Source organism: Chanodichthys erythropterus, chromosome 24 (genome assembly GCF_024489055.1).
Source record: "Chanodichthys erythropterus isolate Z2021 chromosome 24, ASM2448905v1, whole genome shotgun sequence".
In the NCBI taxonomy this organism is placed as follows: domain Eukaryota; kingdom Metazoa; phylum Chordata; class Actinopteri; order Cypriniformes; family Xenocyprididae; genus Chanodichthys; species Chanodichthys erythropterus.
Window position 1 is genome coordinate 12,451,636 of NC_090244.1, and position 18,879 is coordinate 12,470,514.

The window sequence follows — 18,879 nt, forward strand, 5'->3', positions numbered from 1 at the left end:
TATTCTCCATATAGTGGACTTCAATGGCCTCCAGACGGTTGAAGGTCAAAATAACAGTTTCAGTGCAGCTTCAAAGGGCTTTAACTCCCTGAGGTCCGAAAATGTGCCGGCACGTTTTGCAGGATTTTTTTCACATTGCAGCAAAACACTTAAAATACTCCGTCATTTTTTGTCATAGAGACATAAGTAATATATCAATTGAAACTATAGAATGTCTTCTTTTATTTGTGTACACTCAGAGTAAAAACACAATGTTGTGCTTTTTGTAAAATAAAGAAAACTAACATGATGCGTGATCTCTCGTCTCCCTCTGAACGAAGTCCAATCTGATAGTTCTCAGAAAATGAACTGTAACTTATGAATACTAATTACAAAAAAATGACACTTATGTCTAAAGAAATGTTGAAATGTCAGGTTTTAAGTCGTGCAAGTCAAATCGAAAACAAACATTCTGTGTTTATGTAATCTGTATGAAAAGAGAGCCATGTCAGAAGTCTGTGATTCAGCTCATTATCCGCTAATGTGGCAACGCCCACGGAGTCAGCGCTATTCAGAGGCAAATTCTGAGGCAATACTTGTATGCATTGTCTCAATCGTGTATTTATTGTCTTGAAAAGTGTTTATTTGGATGTTAAAGCCATGGTTAGCAATCTCTGGAAGACATGCCGTTAGTTCCTGGATCCTTTTCTTCTTTATATGAATTTGTGGCCTAAAGGTGTACAGAGCGCCCTCCGGCTGCAAGTATGAATTAAACACAGTATCCAGCACTCATAGTGATGACAATAAATATTGAGTAAATATTACTCCTCAGTATAGAAAATTGACATAAATATATAAGGATCCATCAATATTTCTCCAAATGTGCATGCTTTTAAGCTAAAAGCCTATATGAAATGCCATAGAGGTAACATAATTGTTCAGACACTTTGCATCACAGAAATACATTATATTTTAAAGAATATAATAGAATACCATTATTTTAAATTGTAATACCATTTCATAGTATTGCTGTTTATGATGAGCTGAGACATTACAGAGGGTTTTTTTCACAGCCTACCTGACTGAAAGGCCTCATTAATATGCAAGTCATTTCAGGTAATTATTATGTGATTCTTTTGTCTTCTCAGGTGTAAATTGACCCATTATTCATGATGATTCACGCCTCCACGCATACTGTGTTTCTTGACAAAAAGTGTCTTACAAAAACTATATCAATATATTGTTTTATATGAAGGAGTAGGCAGCATAATTTTTACATAATTTTTACATAATTTTGACTCAAAAACTCTAGTCTACAACCTCCAATACCCAGAAGTCTTGTGAACACAGATTTAATATACTTTTTTTGGCCTTATTTCAGTGACTTAAGTTTTTTGTTTTTTCAATAACCACGCATAAACATTATTCCTTCAAAAATACAAACAAGTACATACATGTTCCTCACATATTATGGTAGCCTAGTTTGTGCTGAATACAGTGTAATGACACTTTTGTCATTTATATGTTTATGAACAACTAAAAAAAGCACAAATGTCAGGGCATGTCAAAACTTCTCCAAGCCCCAAATCAGCCTCAGACTCCAGAGGGTTAAATGATACCAGACAAAGAATAAGGGTCTTATCTAGAGAAACGATCAGTCATTTAGAAAAAAATGTAAATGTATATGATTTGTATAAAGAAAGATTGCCTTTCAAGTGCTTCTGCCAAGACCACATTTTCTGTATTCTTCAAAAAGCTTACGCTGTATGTCCCAAGCCTTCCCTATTCAACTTACGGAATACAAAAATGCGGTTTTGGCGGAAGCACTTGGAAGGTGATCATTTGTTTATATAAAGCATATACATTTACATTTTTTTCAAAAATGGCTGATTGTTTCGCTAGATAAGACCCTTATTCATCGTCTGGTATCGTTTAAAGCCCTTTGAAGCTGCACTGAAACTGTAATTTTGACCTTCAACCGTCTGGAGGCCATTGAAGTCCACTATAAGGAGAATAATCCTGGAATGTTTTAATCAAAAACCTTAATTTCTTTTCGACTGAAGAAAGAAAGACATGAACATCGTTGATGGCATGGGGGTGATTAAATTCAGGAAAATTTTATTTGAATGTGGACTAATCCTTTAACTCCTTAAATGAACTTCAAATCATGTAGCTTGTTGAAAAAAAGGTGTGCTATTGATTTAAGCAAAAAGACTATAATAAAATAGGCAAAACATCCCCAATAGGCTTGCTTTGAAACCCTAGAGACCTGTCAAAACTGCATAGCAACACCTTGACAACCAACTTAGCATAATGGCCGTGAGTTTTGCACTTAAAACAGCAAGGAAAGAAACATGTTTTCCATGGTATGATCACTAAGTGTGTTTAAAAAGCAATTTCTGTTCCAGTTGTGTCCAAGAAAGAGTTTGTTTATATGAAATGAAAGAATAAATAGACAGTTACAATGACCAGAAGCTCAAAGAAGCCTTTGTAAATGTTATTTGATTTGCACTAAATCAGCTGATATGATTCCTTCAGTTAATGTGTCCTGTTTCTGTTTTGCTCTGTCTCCTGTAGGATAATGTGGATCTGGGAGATCTGATGTTCTCTCTTTGTTACTTGCCAACTGCCGGACGACTTACAATAACGATAATTAAAGCCAGAAATCTTAAAGCCATGGACATCACGGGAGCGTCTGGTAGGATCCACACCATCCTCACCTCTAATTGACTTATTGTCTCTGCAGTAATGATTTTTCAGTGTCATCATGACATGTTAAAACATAGGGCGCCCTGGTCTCTCTAAAAGAGCATTGATTTAATCGACTAAACACTTGAGAATGTGGCAGGAGATTTTACATACACAAGTAGTGCTAAGTGGGGTTGGGCCCAGATTTTCTTTCAAGTTCATTTATTTATGTATGCTAGTGCTGAAAAAAAATATTTGTTCTTTTTCTCCTCTGTGTTTTTAAGATCCTTATGTAAAGGTTTCTATAATGTGTGATGGCCGGAGACTGAAGAAAAGGAAAACGTCAACGAAAAGGAACACACTCAATCCAGTCTACAATGAAGCCATTGTTTTTGATGTTCCACCTGAGAACATTGACCAAATAAGTCTTTTAATAGCAGTTATGGACTATGACCGGTAAGGTATTAATGCGTCTTATTAGCATTATCTTAAAACTAGTGACATCATAGTATTACATCACTGATTTAAATCACTGTCACATTTATAGCAAAGCAAACTAAAGCAATAACACATGAGAATTCATTGTAGCGAATTGGTTTGTTCAAACCAGTTACATGAGCAGATTCCCAAAATGATTCACTGATTCACTGGTGTTCATGCACAGTATTTTACACATTTAAAGGGATAGTTCACCCAAAAATGAAAATTTGATGTTTATATGCTTACCCCCAGGGCATCCAAGATGTAGGTGACTTTTTTTTCTCCAGTCAAACGCAAATTATGATTTTTAACTGCAACCGCTGCCGTCTGTCAGTCAATCAATAGCAGTGATTGGGAACTTGAACAATAAGAGTCGAAAAAACTTCCATAGACAAATCCAAATTAAACCCTGCGGCTTGTGATGGCACATTGATGTCCTAAGACACGAAACGATCGGTTTGTGCGAGAAACCGAACAGTGTTTATATAATTTTTTACCTCTAATACACCAGTATGTCCAACTTCGTTCAGCTTCCGTTTAGTGAGGTCTGATCGCGCTCTGACAACGGAAGTGATGTCTCGCGCTCATTGAAGTATATGGGCGAGACATCACTTCCGTCAACAGAACGCGTTTTTTGACCTCACTAACAGGAAGCCGAACGAAGTTGGACATAGTGGTGTATTATAAGTAAAAAATTATATAAATAATGTTCGGTTTCTCGCACAAACCGATCGTTTCGTGTCTTAGGTCATTAATGTGTCGTCACGAGCCGCAGGTTTTAATTTTGATTTGTCTAAGCAAGTTTTACTTACTGTTATAGTTGAAGTTCCCATCTACTGCTATTATTTGACTGACAGACGGCAGCAGTTGCAATTAAAAATCATAATTTGCGTTCGACTGAAGAAAAAAATCACCTACATCTTGGATGCACTGGGGGTAAGGAGATAAACATCAAATTTTCATTTTTGGGTGAACTATCCCTTTAAAAAAGGATTTTTGACCCATTTATATAAATTAGGTTGTGTTCTAGTTTTTAATTGCATATGCTTGTACATTTTTAGTATGTTTAATGTCTGTACTGTTAACCCCTTACAATGCTACAATATAGCTAGCTACATTTTGTTATTATCTTGTACTACTTTTTTAAAGTCTTGACTGTAGTTCAGCCTGTTGAAAAGACCAACATATGCAAGCAGCAAGCGTCCAAACCATCATAAACCAGCTTGGTCTGGTTAGACAAACCAGTCCTGTCAAAGTAATTTCCCCAACACTACTGTTAGTCCTTCAGTTTTAGCAGAGCTAATCTAAACATACAGCTAGCAGCGTGGTGGGAGCTAGTGTGCATTCAGTATCAAATTTGAACTGAAAAGGAGTCTCATTTAAATTAAATATGCTTTTAATTTTTGCCAAGCACAGTGCTTAGAGACTATAGAAGTTTATTCTTAGGGCTGGTGGGTGATCTGAGGAACAGCCTGAGCTGTATATTCCCAATGCAGCGAGAGATTCATATCAGATTTAGATCACTGTCCTGTTTGAGAAGTACGAACTGCAGCATTTCAGTGTCTCATTGCTCCTGCAAAAACAAGAGTACAGAGAATGTATTGGTTAGAGACAGAGTTCTAGTGTTGTTGTGATGCACAGAATGAAAGATATATAAAAATATTTTGCAAAATCATCATTTTTTTTGTTGCTGAAGAGGTAGATGGCACTTGGGCGTCATGGTTCAGCTGTCACATTTTAAGCATTGATATACTCTTGTCATTCACAGCGTAGGTCACAATGAGGTTATTGGTGTGTGCCATGTGGGAAACAGAGCTCAGAGTTTGGGACGTGATCACTGGAATGAGATGCTCACATACCCACGCAAACCCATCGCCCGCTGGCATCCGCTTGTCGAGGTAATGTTGAGCTAAAAGATTATCACTTTACTTGAATTTCAACAGCTCTTTTTTTTTTTTTTTTTTTTTTTTTTTGGGGGGGATTGGAGACGTAGATTCACTAACAGCCTATTAATAATTACATCTGACATTTATTTATCTATGTATTATCTATCTGTTTTTTCTATCTATCTATCTATCTATCTATCTATCTATCTATCTGTCTGTCTGTCTGTGTCTGTCTGTCTGTGTCTGTCTGTCTGTCTGTCTGTCTGTATGAAGCATGCTAGCAATGCAATATGCACTAGCAACCACATAGCAACACCCTAACAACCAACCAGAATACCCTTGTAACTGCATAGCAACACCATAGCAACCACCCTTAATAGAAACCACATAGCAACACCCTAGCAACCACTTAGAATACCCTAGCAACCACATACCAAAAAAAAATTTTTTTGAAAGACTTAAAACGTTTAAGCGTTGAGCTTTTAAAACTGATTTAAATGTAAAACTATGTCAAGTTTAAATCCTTTAAACTTCAAGCTTTTAAAACTGGTTCAAACTTAAAACCTTCAAACTTCAAGCTTTTTGAACTCTCTCTCTCCCTCCCCTCTCTAAACTATTTCTAACTTTTACAATTACTTCAAACATTCATGTTGGGCTTTCTCAAGCCAACACCAAAGTTTGTTTACAAACTTTACTCCTCTAGTTTGTATTACACATTAATTTTAAATGTACATTCTTTTCATAGTTACATAAAATACACACACTTTGTCATATTTTAATCTTATTTTTATTTCTTTTGGGGTTTAGGAATAATAGTATCCTACTTCCTCCTTATTCTCTCACTGTGATAGTGGGCCACAAGTGTCTAAACACCAACTAGGAGTTGACATGTGATGTAATTTTTTACATTTATGTTCATATTTATGCATTTGGCAGATGCTTTTATCCAAAATGACTTGCATTGCATTGAAGGTGTAATCCATTAAATGTGGTCATGCATTCCCTTGAAATCGAATGTGTGACTTTGATGTTGCTAATGCCATGTTCTAATGTTTTCTACTGTTCTGAGATTTTGGAAATCCTGTAGATGATTTTATTTTCTTTTTAGAACTGGGAAGCAACTGTTAAGCTCTGAAAGTTATAGTATGTTTTCATAGTACAAAGAAGATTTGATTTCTCATCATATGGTGTTTTTATTACATTGTGCAAAACTGCAGTGCAAATGTTATTGGAGTCAATTAAACCCACAAAAGTTTGCAGGGGAAAAGTGCTTTCAGGTGATGATATTTTGGCAGAAAGCCCACCTAAAGTCCAATGTAATGGCTTGTTTGTGTGAATCCCATGAAGACTCTTTTAGGTTAACACTGTCATTTTCATCATCTTCTTTTCCTTTTTTTTAGGCTTTTCTCACATTACTGCACTGAAATCTTGTTTGCAAATCTTTGACCTCTCAGGAGCACAGTCTACACATCTTCAATAATTCACAAACCCTGTCCTCCTCAACCATTTTATGCTCCCCGAGCCACCATAATAACAAACGAAAGGGAGGCAAAAAACCTCTCATAGCCTCGGCTGGACTAGAATAACCAAATCCGAAAATCATATCTCTGAAGACGGAGGTCAACATAATGTCAAGACATTTTAGGGAAATCTGAGTTTCATGAGGGTTCCAGCTGATTTTTGCAGCCGTGGCACAATCGCAATTGATTTGAAGCTAAAAACGAGCCATTCAGGTGCTAAGAGGACCATTGTGACAATATAGCCCTTCAGTGACGGGGAATTGGATTTCGTCTCCTCCCACGATGTGTATTATGTCTGAGCTTTAAATATGATTTCCAGCATCTGATCTGATTTGAGTTCTCCTCAGCTAACCTTAATTTTTCTCTCTGGCAGTGGGTTGGACAGAGCACGGCCGGCGGTAGCCAAGGCTCCTGTAATTCCCTGAGGACACCTCCCTCCCCGTAATGGACGCCTTGAAATTTCAGCCATGGAGACACCCGGCAAGGTCCAATTCACAACTTTAATGAAAAGGAAAGCAAGAGAGAGAGAGAGAGGGGGGAAAAGTCTCTCGGTTCTGTTAAAGATCACTTTAAATGTGTGCACACACTCAATGCAGTAAACACCCAGGACACCTTAGACGTAAGATTTCCCAGATAGAAGAAGAGTGTCAAGTCCACTGCATGTGAAGTGACTGTGTGTGAGCAGTATTTGGTTTTAAAACGAGCCTTGAACATTGTTCTGCTTTTATTGAAAACTTTAGTTGAGAGGCAAGTATTTTTGACATTGTCATGTTTTATGTATCTGTATAACACATTGTAATACACTAATATTGTTTGAAGTGTAGTGCATGGGGTCTATTTTGTGGTATTTTATTGTAAAATCTTACGATATAAAAATATACGAGAAATGCATAACCGATTTGAGTCATGATTTCTGCCAAAATCAAACACTGCAAAGACGGCTAAATACTTGCAAAAATTTTGAATCATTTCAAAAACATTCTATCAAAAGTTTGAGGTCGGTAAGATTTTTTTTTCTTACAGAAAGAAGTCTCTTCTGCTCATCAAGGCTCAGCTTACTATCAAAAATAAACCGTAATATTGTGAAAGATTATTACAATTTTAAAATAACTGATTTCTATTTTAATATGGTTTAAGATTTCATTTATTCCAGTGGTAGCTAAGCTGAATTTTCAGCAGCCACTACTTCAGTTTTCATTGATCAGATATAATTATTGGTGAACCCAAATTTTTGAATGGTAGCCTAGTGTATGTTCTATTTTTTTTTTTTTTCTAGATGTTTAGAATTAGATATGTTTTTGCATGCTCTGTGAATTTTTTATTTTATTTTATTCTGTTCTATTGATGGCCCAAGCCCTGAAAGGGCTATTCTTGGGTGTTTTTGAGGCTCTTAGCATGCTTCTAATTGCATGAAACTCGACAACCACATCAAAGTTGTCGGCCAGTGGGCAAAGCCTTAGAAACAGGCGTGGTGGAGGGGCTCTGTAGCGCCACCTTTTGACAAAAGTTGGGGGGGACAGTTTTACCTACAGTCACCGAACTCGGTACATGTATTGTTCTTATCAAGCCGGACAACTTTCTAATTGACAGTCTTTATCTCCGGCCAACAGGAAGTCAGCTATTTTGGTTTGAATATGGATTTTTTTTTTTTTTTTTTTTTTGAAAAATCAGGTTCTGCATTTGAAACTACTACTCCTAGCTAGTTTATATGATTCACACCAAACTTTTTCAACATGATGCCTAGACATTGAAGACGCTAAATTGTGAATGGATGGATATCCCAAACGGTGTCACCATGGCGAGGGGTTAAAATAATAACAAAAAGGGAAAAAGGAAGACTCTCATATCTTGACATAATCCTTTTACATTGACCCAGTTTAAATGCATATTTCCTATAATGCACAGTCTCCCAAAATCCTCCGGGGTAGTGTTGGTGATGGGGCTTGAGCCCATTATCGCTGCTTGCAGCTATATTTTTATTTTATTTTATTTTATTTTATTTTATTTTATTTTATTTTATTATTATTTTACAAGAGAGATCTGGCCAAGAAAGCCTGCAATCAGATTCAGGCAGTATAAATGATATCACATATAAAGCAATAAATAAAAATTATAATAATTACATCCATTACAATAAAACAAACCTGATGCTTCATTTAATGCTGAAACGTATAAAAAAACTCAAAAATTAATTTTCATCCAGCATATGTATGCAGAGTATTGCTAACAAGCCATATACTGCACTTTAGGAGTGATATTTGTATTTTATGATCCATTTGTATTATATTTCTGTGTGTGAAGATGAGGTTACATTTCAGTTATTCTGCTGTTTTAGAAGGTTTTAGTAGTTTTTGTTGTCTGTACAAAGGCATTTTTTTTCCTGAATGAGCAAAGCAGTGAGAGATTTTTGCTCAAATGATTCCCCTCACTCTTTTCAGATGGCGTGTCATCAGGCCCGACCACACATGACTGATGCTCGTCTATTCTGAAATCAGTCGAGGGTAAAAGATCCTATATAGAGCTCCCTGACAAAAGGGGAAAAAATTGCAATCTGCAAGAAAAGATGATTGATGGCTCTTTAATCAGTGCCCTGCTGCACTAAGGCTTCCTGACGTGTGGAGCGACCTGGGTTCACATCGGTGCGGTGGCTCTAAACTTTTAAAATGATATTTGTCATACTGTGCTTTTTACCGGAGTCAGCGGACGAGGACTGATGATAGAAAAGATGCTCCTGCCAGTTAACAGGTGGAGATCACAATTACTGACAGCTGGTATAGAGAGCTGATTGCTGAAGACACACGGAGAGCAGCTAAAGCAAGACAAGAAGATTCAGGAGATGAGAGGAATCGAAGGTAAAGATTAGGAGGGGAGCGCTGCTTTGCTATACATATTTATGTCATTTACTTATAATACAATTTTAAAAAAATATATAGTCAGATTAAACTTTTTTAATTATTACTTTTAATTTTGTTTATGCAATTTTATTTTACTTTATGCGAGTGGTAATTACCTCTTCTCATCAGCATGACTCCAAGTTAATATGATATTCTGTCCCTGATTATGACTGTGAGCAATATAAATGACAATGTAAATTAGGTAAAAATCATAAGCCTAATTGTAGGGTTGTCACGATATCAGAATTTCAGTAATGGCTACCAATACCACTAAAATTTCACAATTCTCAATTTTATATTTTTTAGATATTACAGCAGAAACTAGTAGCCTATTGAGCATACTTTTATTATTTAAAAAAAAAAAAACAATATTTGCATTAATATTTATACAAATATTAACAAATTATATTTGGCCTTCAAGTAAGCCTATTTCCCAATTAAGCAAACACGGCTTAATTTTTTAAATAGTTATGCTATATTAATATTACCAAATTAAGTTATATTTGGCCTTTCAGTACTTGTCAATTAAGCAATCATAGCTTCATTTTTTGTTTAATATTTGTTAATATTTATATTACTATTACCAAATGAAATTGACTTCAAGTTGTCATTTTAGAAAACATAGCTTTATATTTTAAATATTCGTGTTAATATTTATTTTAATATTAACAATTTAAAATATATTTAGTATTTGTCAATTAAGCAAAAATGGCTTAATTTTAAAAAATAAATAAACAAATAAGTGGTTTTCTGTTGTTCTTGTCAATAGAGGGCATGCATCGACATCACTTTCCCGCCGAAAGCGCGCTCCCTCAGCTAGACTAAGTGGCAAAAGAACCTGCTGCGTAACTGGATTAATCGGTCTTTGTCAGGTGACGTCACACTCGTGAAAACCGAAGTGCATTATGGGTGTCGCCGCCATTTCTGAGGTATCCAAACAATCTCTGTATCAGTGCAGAGTTGTTTCTTCTTTGGCTACTTTTCATTGTAAAAATGGCACACTTTTGTTGTGTGAAAAGCTGCAATAATATGTCCCACGATAGAAAATGTCAAAAACTTTACTACGAGATTAGATTTAGTCGGTTTCCTACTTGAAAAAAGGCTGTACGGAGAGTATGTAGAGGCAATAACAGGCGCTGGATCGCATGGGTTGCCGCGGTGAGACATCACTTTCGTCAAGATATCTCCATTCATGTATGTTTGCTTTCTACATTTCACAAAGGTAAGTTAGAGGTTTCTGTTTTCTAAAGTAGAAAACGTTATAGCAACGCATTGTTTTGGATTGTATGTGCTATGAAACAAGTCAATTTAAACTGAATCCCTTTACTTGAATATGTCTACATTTTTTCTTAATTTTGCTACAGCATTTTTATACTTAAGGTACGACATTTTTGCTCTGTATCCATATACTGATTCTTATTTTCTGACTACTTTTTACAGCTGTGGTCTGTGGACCTTTTCATTTCATTGCAGATCAGCCTGCTTAAAGATTATGGAGACTGACCCCAACTGGACACCATCCCTCCCTACATTAAGGCCACATCAGCATTAAACACAGGCTGTGTCTCAATCAGCTCCCTAGTTCATTAGTTAGGGCACTGATCAGGACGGTCTCAGTCACAAAATTTGTATACACAATATACTGATTCAAGAGCTCAGAGCTGATTGAGATGCACACACAGACGTAAGGAAAAACAATCCAGTCAGCTACTTGGGTAAAGTTGGTTTTATATTTGCACATTCAGACTTCTGATAAATTGAGACTTTCCAATAAATATGCAATAAATTAATGTTTGCGAATTTTAAGCAGCGACATGATATTGACAACCAACGATTGTCAACTTATAACATTTTTCACAGTCGATCAAAATAGGCAAGTATTGTTTAATGACATATTTACTTGTGAATGTCCACTGAATGTCCAGTGTAGTGTGATTAACAAGGCTATTGAATACGGATGTGCGAATATAAAACCAACTTTACCCAAGTCAGTCAGCTAACACTATGGTCCATCAGGCTGGAGAGAGTGATCATCTTCACACTGAGAAGATGCAGGAGGCTGGAGGAGATGGTGATCTGCATGTGCAGAAGTAAACCGACTTGATATGTACAGGATGTCTGATGTTTGTTTTGGAGATGATGTTAATGTACTATACGGGTCTGCCAAACCTGGGAACCTTTATGGCGTTATTACAATTTTTTTTTTTTTTTTTTTTTGTGCCTCTGCGCATGTTTGAATCTTTTGTAGAATTGTAGTGTAAAAATGTGCTGATGCTTTATCCAGTCTTGCATGAACAATAAAGCATGTATAATAAAATTTTTCAGGGTGATTTGTAGATTTATGTTATATGCACTTATAGTATTAATAGGATAATTAATAATATACACAATCTATAAATCAGATATTTAACTTGCATGACATATCTTTGTTTTTATTATTATTAAGGCTTTTGGACAAAAAAAAGACTCATAATGTCATTGACCCAGACAACACAGGTAGATGGAGGACAATAATTTACAAATTATTTTGGCTCTAAAAGGTATACTATATCAGAATGTACTATAATAAAATACACTATTAAATTCTACATACATCTCTGATGATGCCTTGTTTATTGGAACAATGTTTATAGTGTTATACATTGGTTTATGTACTTAATGCAATAAAGAAAAAAAAATGCATGAAAAAAAGGGTAGTATTAGTTCAAAATTCTTCCTGATAACACTAAACCATCCTTAATCATGTATTTGTTATATACGGTAGTTAACACATCATCATCATTATCGTTACTATACTGTTATCGCAGTCCTTCCTTCAGAACATAAATAAATCCTGCACCCATTAGTGAAATATCTGTGAGCTTCGAGGGATTTATAGTTTTTAAATTGTTCACTATGCGTTTATGCCATAAACAAGACAGTTAACAATATTTAAGTATGATGATTTAGGTAGCAATGCGGGGTCAGTAGCACTCCAACTTACTGCAGTCAGTTCGTACAGATCTATGTTATGAATGGATGGAAATTTCTCCAAATAACGGTCCCTGGCATCTTTGGTGAGTTTATCGCGATATGAAATTTTAACTTTGTTCTTGTGCTTTTTCATATTTGCGAGTTATATGCTTGTTATCTCAACTCGTGTAATCTCTTTCATTCTCACAGTCAGCAGGGATACCACAAATATGGCGCCGCGGTGACGTCACACACAACAAAATCACGTGTCTGACAAAGACCGATAGGAGAAACGGCGAAAACGCGAGTAAAACTAACGAATTACCCTAAAGGTTGGACTCGAAAGTGTTTCTTACAACTTGTCAAATAAACCTAATCCATGGATATTGACATGCAGCCAGGAGTCGTGTTTCCTGACATTTATATGTGCCTGATTTGACGCCGGGGAAATACATAAAGCAAGCCTGTGAATATTTTATATAACTACAATATCGGTAGGTTTAAATCTGCTTAATCACTTAATACAATGTTATATCGTCATATTGTCCAGCCCTAAAACTTTTATAGTAGGCTATAGTTTTTGACAGTGTTTATTTAAAACACCCAATTATGCAGAATATAAGATGGAAAATATTTAATTGACATGTTTCTCTGCTGGAGTCCAGCTGTTTGTGAATTGCAGTGATCCATTTGCTTCTTTTTCTGTTGCTTTCTTTAGTTTTTAAATATATACCTCAGGGTTTGTGTCAAATCTATTTGTACAGTCAGCCGCAAGCTTTTTCCCTTTTTGAATGTGTTTTGTGTGTTTTTCGCGACATTCACGCTGAAAACCAATGCTGCTGCTCAGTCTTTTGCCACTCAGCGTGCGTGACCGCAGTCCTAACGGTCGACGGTGACGTCACGTGCTTACCCTCTATATTACTAGCGGCAGATCTACTGCAAAGCATTTTGAGGTATCAGGATGCTTTAAGTAGTGTTGCCAAGTCCGCGGTTTTCCCGTGGAATTTGTCTACTTTTACACCGTTGCTGTGGGTAGTTTTTCAAATCCTCGGGTTGAATGACTCAAAATAACGCGGTATTTAGTCCCTGGAATGCGAATTTTACCAGGGGAGCCCCGCCAAAAAGCGAATTTTACAGTAGAACCCCCTGAAATGAGATTGGGCTAGTTTTGAGGAGCAACTGGGCGAGTTTTGTTTGGAAACTTGGCAACCCTGATGCTAATTTTAATAAAGTAGGTATGCACGTGATGTCATCGTCATTGGTTTTAAGCGTGAATGCCGCGAAAAACACACAGAACACTTCCAAAACGGGAAAGAGCTTTGTGATTGATGTACAAATAGATTTGACATAAAACCTGAGGTATATAGGCTAAAGCTCTGGAAAAAATTAAGAGACCACTGCAAAATTATCAGTTTCTCTGGTTTTACTGGTATGTGTTTGGGTAAAATTTGTTTTATTCTATAAACTACTGACAACATTTTTCCCAAATTCCAAATAAAAATATTGTAATTTAGAGCATTTATTTCCCGAAAGCAAGAACTGGTCAAAATAACAAAAAAGATGCAGAAATAGGTTCATATTCATTTTTAAACAACACAATACTAATGTTTTAACTTAGGAAAAGTTCAGAGATCAATATTTGGTGGAATAACCATGATTTTGAATCACAGCTTTCATGCGTCTTGGCATAATCTCCACCAGTCTTTCACATTGATGTTGGGTGAATTTATGCCACTCCTTGTGCAAAAATTCACGCAGCTCGGATTTGTTTGATGGCTTGTGACCATCCATCTTCCTCTTGATCACATTCCAGAGGTTTTCAATGGGGTTCAGGTCTGGAGATTGGGCTGGCCATGACAGGGTCTTGATCTGGTGGTCCTCCATCCACACCTTGATTGACCTGGCTGTGTGGCATGGAGCATTGTCCTGCTGGAAAAACCAGTCCTCAGAGTTGGGGAACATTGTCAGAACAGAAGGAAGCAAGTTTTCTTCCAGGACAACCTTGTACGTTGTTTGATTCATGTGTCCTTCACGAAGACAAATCTGCCCGATTCCAGCCTTGCTAAAGCACCCCCAGATCATCACCAATCCTCCACCAAATTTCACAGTGGGTGTGAGACACTGTGGCTTGTAGGCCTCTCCAGGCCTCCGTCTAACCATTAGACGACCAGGTGTTGGACAAAGCTGAAAATTGGACTCATCAGAGAAGATGACCTTACTCCAGTCCTCTACAGTCCAATCCTTATGGTCTCTTGCAAACCTCAGCCTGGCTCTTCTTTGCTTCTCATTGATGAAGGGCTTTTTTCTAGCATTGCATGACTTCAGCCCTGCCCCTAGGAGCCTGTTTCGAACCGTCCTTCACCCCAGCTGCTTTTTGCCATTCTTTTTGTAGGTCACTTGATGTCATCCTACAGTTGTTGAGTGACATTCGAATGAGTTGGCGGTCATTCTGGTCAGTGGAGAGTCGTTTTCGCCCTCTGCCGGTCTGTAGCTTTGTTGTCCCCAATGTCTGCTGCTTGACCTTGTTCTTATGAACCACCGTCTTTGAAATTTTAAGGATGGAAGCAACCCGACACTCACTGTATCCCTCTGCCAGTAAAGCCAGAATTGAACCCTTCGTTTCCTCACTCAAATCTTTCCTTTTCAACTTTTTTGGCATGGTCAATAGTTATTTTATTTTTTTTATTCCAATTACTTTTGAGGTACTACTAGCACTTGCCATCCAGCTGGTCCCACTACAAGAGGATAGTGATGACCACAGAATTTTTTTTTTATACTTTTCCTTATTAAATAAGATTTGGTTCAGGTGATCACCTAATCAGCACCTCATTCAGTAGAATGAGGTGTGCCTGTGTTGGAATTCAACAGACATTGGAATGGAATGGCTTCCATACGTGTAGAGATGCTGATTTAAGAAAAAATTGCAGTGGTCTCTTAATTTTTTCCAGAGTTGTATTTAAAGACTAACGAAAGCTACAGAAAAAAGAAGCAAATGTATCACTGCAATTGACAGCGTGACTCCAGGCAGAGAAACATGGATTTGCAGTTATCATTGTGTCAAATTGTTGGATTTCGAGGTAAAATCATACCGTATATATTGTATTGTTATATATTGTGTTGACAACTGATCAATTAAATATTTACTATCTTATATTCTGCATAATTTGTTTAAATAAACACTGACAAAAACTTTACTATAAAACTATATATGTTTTAGGGCTGGAAAATATGACGATATAACATTGATATAAGTGATTACTCGGATTTAAACCTACCTATATTGTAGTTATATAAAATATTCACAGGCAGATTTGCTTTATGTATTTCCCCGCCGTCGAAATCAGGCACATATAAATGTCAGGAAACACGACTCCTGGCTGCATGTAAGTATCCATGGATTAGGTTTATTTGACAAGTTGTAAGAAACACTTTCGAGCCCAACCTTTAGTGTAATTTGTTAGTTTTACTCGCGTTTTCGCAGTTTCCTCTATTTAAGCAGGTTCTTCTGCCACTCAGCTGAGGGAGCGCGCTTTCGGCGGGAAAGTGACGTCGATACATATCCTCTATATGTAATAAAGAGTAATATTAGCATATTTAGCAAGCACCACTAATACCATCTTTGGGCTGTCTGTCACGGTCTGTCTACACTAAAGTGTAGGTTCTATAAAGAACATTTTCTTCTAAGATATAAAACAAATGTTGTTAATAACAGCTAGTTGACAGGATTCTAGCATTACTCGCTCTTATCCGCGACAGAGTGTTTTAGTTGTTATTAGAAGCATTAGTTTTGTAAATTGACCGCAGTTAGACCTCTCCTGCCGTTAAACCAATCAATGTTTACCTAATGAAACCTGACATTTTATGACGGCAAGATGTGCTAATGGCTCACATTGCTAATCAAGGAGCTGGCACTCAGGGGTAGAGGAACTGTCAAGGGTGAAGAGGGAAGTGTTTCCAGTAACTGCTGTGTTCTGTGGGCCCCACCGCTTCCTAATTACTGCCAGCATTATGAATTATTTAACAGCGTGATCTCTGTGATGTGCAAAACTGAGGCAAACTCTGTGCTCTCAGATCATTCCACGGGGTTTATGATATGCCACCAGACGGTAGGGCGCTTTAGTAGCGCAGGCATCGTAGGGATTACGGTCCTGTCCAGCGCATCTTGCATCTCGCTGCACCTTTTTTCTTAATTCTCACTTAAGTTTTAAAATCTAATTATGCTCATTTACTGGTTCCGGTAATGGGGCTCTAATCAGACTGCCTTAATCAATGGTATCAGGTTGATAGAGTGTTAATAGAGAATCCTTTAGGGCTTTACTGAGGTGGATCTGAAGATTTAAGTGCACATGGATGGCTTTTTTTTTTTTTTTTTTTTTTTAGTTAAACTGTAGGTTCTATACCAGGGTACAGTGATGGCATCCCGTGCTTTTATCGTTAAAGAAAGCTAAAACTATTAAAAAAGGCAGCAGCTATTGTAGTAAGTATAATAGCAATGCTATTTACACAAAACAGTTATTAGATACATAGTGCAAATAGTTTCATATACTATTTGGACCTCAGTGTAATATAGTGCATTGTAAAACAGTATATGCAATAATAACTAAATATTCAGTGTATAAAATTTATATATCGATTAAAATAATAATGGATGCTGCGTCATTACTTGTCCTTGTCGCTAAACCTTACCATACATCTGACCTAAAAGCCTAAATTAAATCTGTTCAGCAGTAAAGCTATTGTGTCTCTTCAGAAGCGTCAACGTGGTAGATGCGTAGCTGTCAACAGAGACATTAAAAATATCTTTGTGTTCTGAATATGAACAAAAGTCTTACTGGTTTGGAACGACATGAGGGTGAGTAATTAATGACAGAATTTTCATTTTTGGGTGAACTAACCTTTTGAGTTAGTTTAAGTGCCTAAAGGGTAGGGGTAGATGATTTGCTTCAAAAACATTTTTTGTTATGCTGGTTGAAAGTCTCTTCACAGCCTGAGCCTGATAGCAGTTAAGTAGCAGTTATGTATTTATACAGTCTGTGGAAGGCGTAGGACCATAAAATGTTCATCCAGTCATTTCCCTTGGTCCGAGGGATATGATAGGATATCCTACCTGCCTGTCAACATAAGTTTTCATGTATTTTGGGAGAGGCGTGGCTTTGGAGATGCTTTGAAGGGAGGGTAAGATCTTATGCTTTCAAAGATAACTAATGTTAAAGGTGCCCTAGAACTTTTTTTTTTAAAGATGTAATATAAGGTTAAGGTGTCCCCTGAATGTGTCTGTGAAGTTTCAGCTCAAAATACCCCATAGATTTTTTTTAATTCATTTTTTTTTAACTGCCTATTTTGGGGCATAATTAGAAATGAGCCGATTCAGGGTGTGTGGCCCTTTAAATCTCGTGCTCCACGCCCCAAGAGCTCGCGCTTGCCTTAAACAACATAAAAAAAGTTCAAACAGCTAATATAACCCTCAAAATGGATCTTTACAAAGTGTTCGTCATGCAGCATGTCTAATCGCGTAAGTACAGTGTTTATTTGGATGTTTACATTTGATTCTGAATGAGTTTGAGGCTGTGCTCCGTGGCTAACGGCTAATGCTACACTGTTGGAGAGATTTATAAAGAATGAAGTTGTGTTTATGAATTATACAGACTGCAAGTGTTTAAAAATGAAAATAGCGATGGCTCTTGTCTCCGTGAATACAGTAAGCGATGGTAACTTTAACCAAAAATAACAGTACATTAGCAACATGCAAACGAAACATTTAGAAAGACAATTTACAAATATTACTAAAAATATCTTGCTATCATGGATCATGTCAGTTATTATTGCTCCATCTGCCATTTTTTGCTATTGTCCTTGCTTGCTTACCTAGTCTGATGATTCAGCTGTGCACATACAGACGTTCTGCCCTTGTGTAATGCCTTGAACATGAGCTGGCATATGCAAATATTGGGGTCATACATATTAATGATCCCAACTGTTACGTAACAGTCGGTGTTATGTTGAGATTCGCCTGTTCCTCTGAGGTCTTTTAAACAAATGAGATTTATATAAGGAGGAAACAATGGTGTTTGAAATTCACTGTATGTAATTTCCATGTACTGAACTCTTGTTATTCAACTATGCTGAGGTAAATTCAATTTTTGAATCTAGGGCACCTTTAATGCTAGCCTCTCTGAAAATGACCTACCCTACCTTTAAGAAAATATCTCACTTTTTCTGAACTTTTTCAACCTGGCTGGAAGTATGAAGTCAGTTCTTATTAAGTTCACACAGGTGTCTAAGGAGAATAACAACCCTGTTCATCAACATGAACATGTTTCACAAAGTTGATGACGAGAAAGTGTCCAAAGTGTCTTTTTGAATGATATATTGTTTCATATTTTGTTAGTTTAACTACTATGAAGTAGTTAAACTAACTTCATATTGTGAGGCGTTTTGATTGTGGTAAATTTCTTATATAAAAATAAAAGCCACTTGTTT

General features: G+C 36.7%; 1 protein-coding gene and 1 long non-coding RNA gene across 2 annotated transcripts in view; one reads left to right on the forward strand and one right to left on the reverse strand.

The window, feature by feature from the left end:
- The window catches only part of syt9b (synaptotagmin IXb), a 29,779-nt gene extending 22,742 nt beyond the window's left edge, over positions 1 to 7,037 (forward strand). The window contains exons 4-7 of the mRNA XM_067379878.1: positions 2,557 to 2,677; positions 2,952 to 3,123; positions 4,916 to 5,045; positions 6,927 to 7,037. Of these exons, the coding sequence (XP_067235979.1) occupies positions 2,557 to 2,677; positions 2,952 to 3,123; positions 4,916 to 5,045; positions 6,927 to 6,998 (495 nt within the window). The 3' untranslated portion in view covers positions 6,999 to 7,037. The remainder of the gene's footprint in view (positions 1 to 2,556; positions 2,678 to 2,951; positions 3,124 to 4,915; positions 5,046 to 6,926) is intronic.
- The window catches only part of LOC137015138 (uncharacterized), a 93,596-nt gene continuing 78,934 nt past the window's right edge, over positions 4,218 to 18,879 (reverse strand). The window contains exon 3 of the long non-coding RNA XR_010893921.1: positions 4,218 to 4,720. This is a non-coding gene — a long non-coding RNA (uncharacterized lncRNA). The remainder of the gene's footprint in view (positions 4,721 to 18,879) is intronic.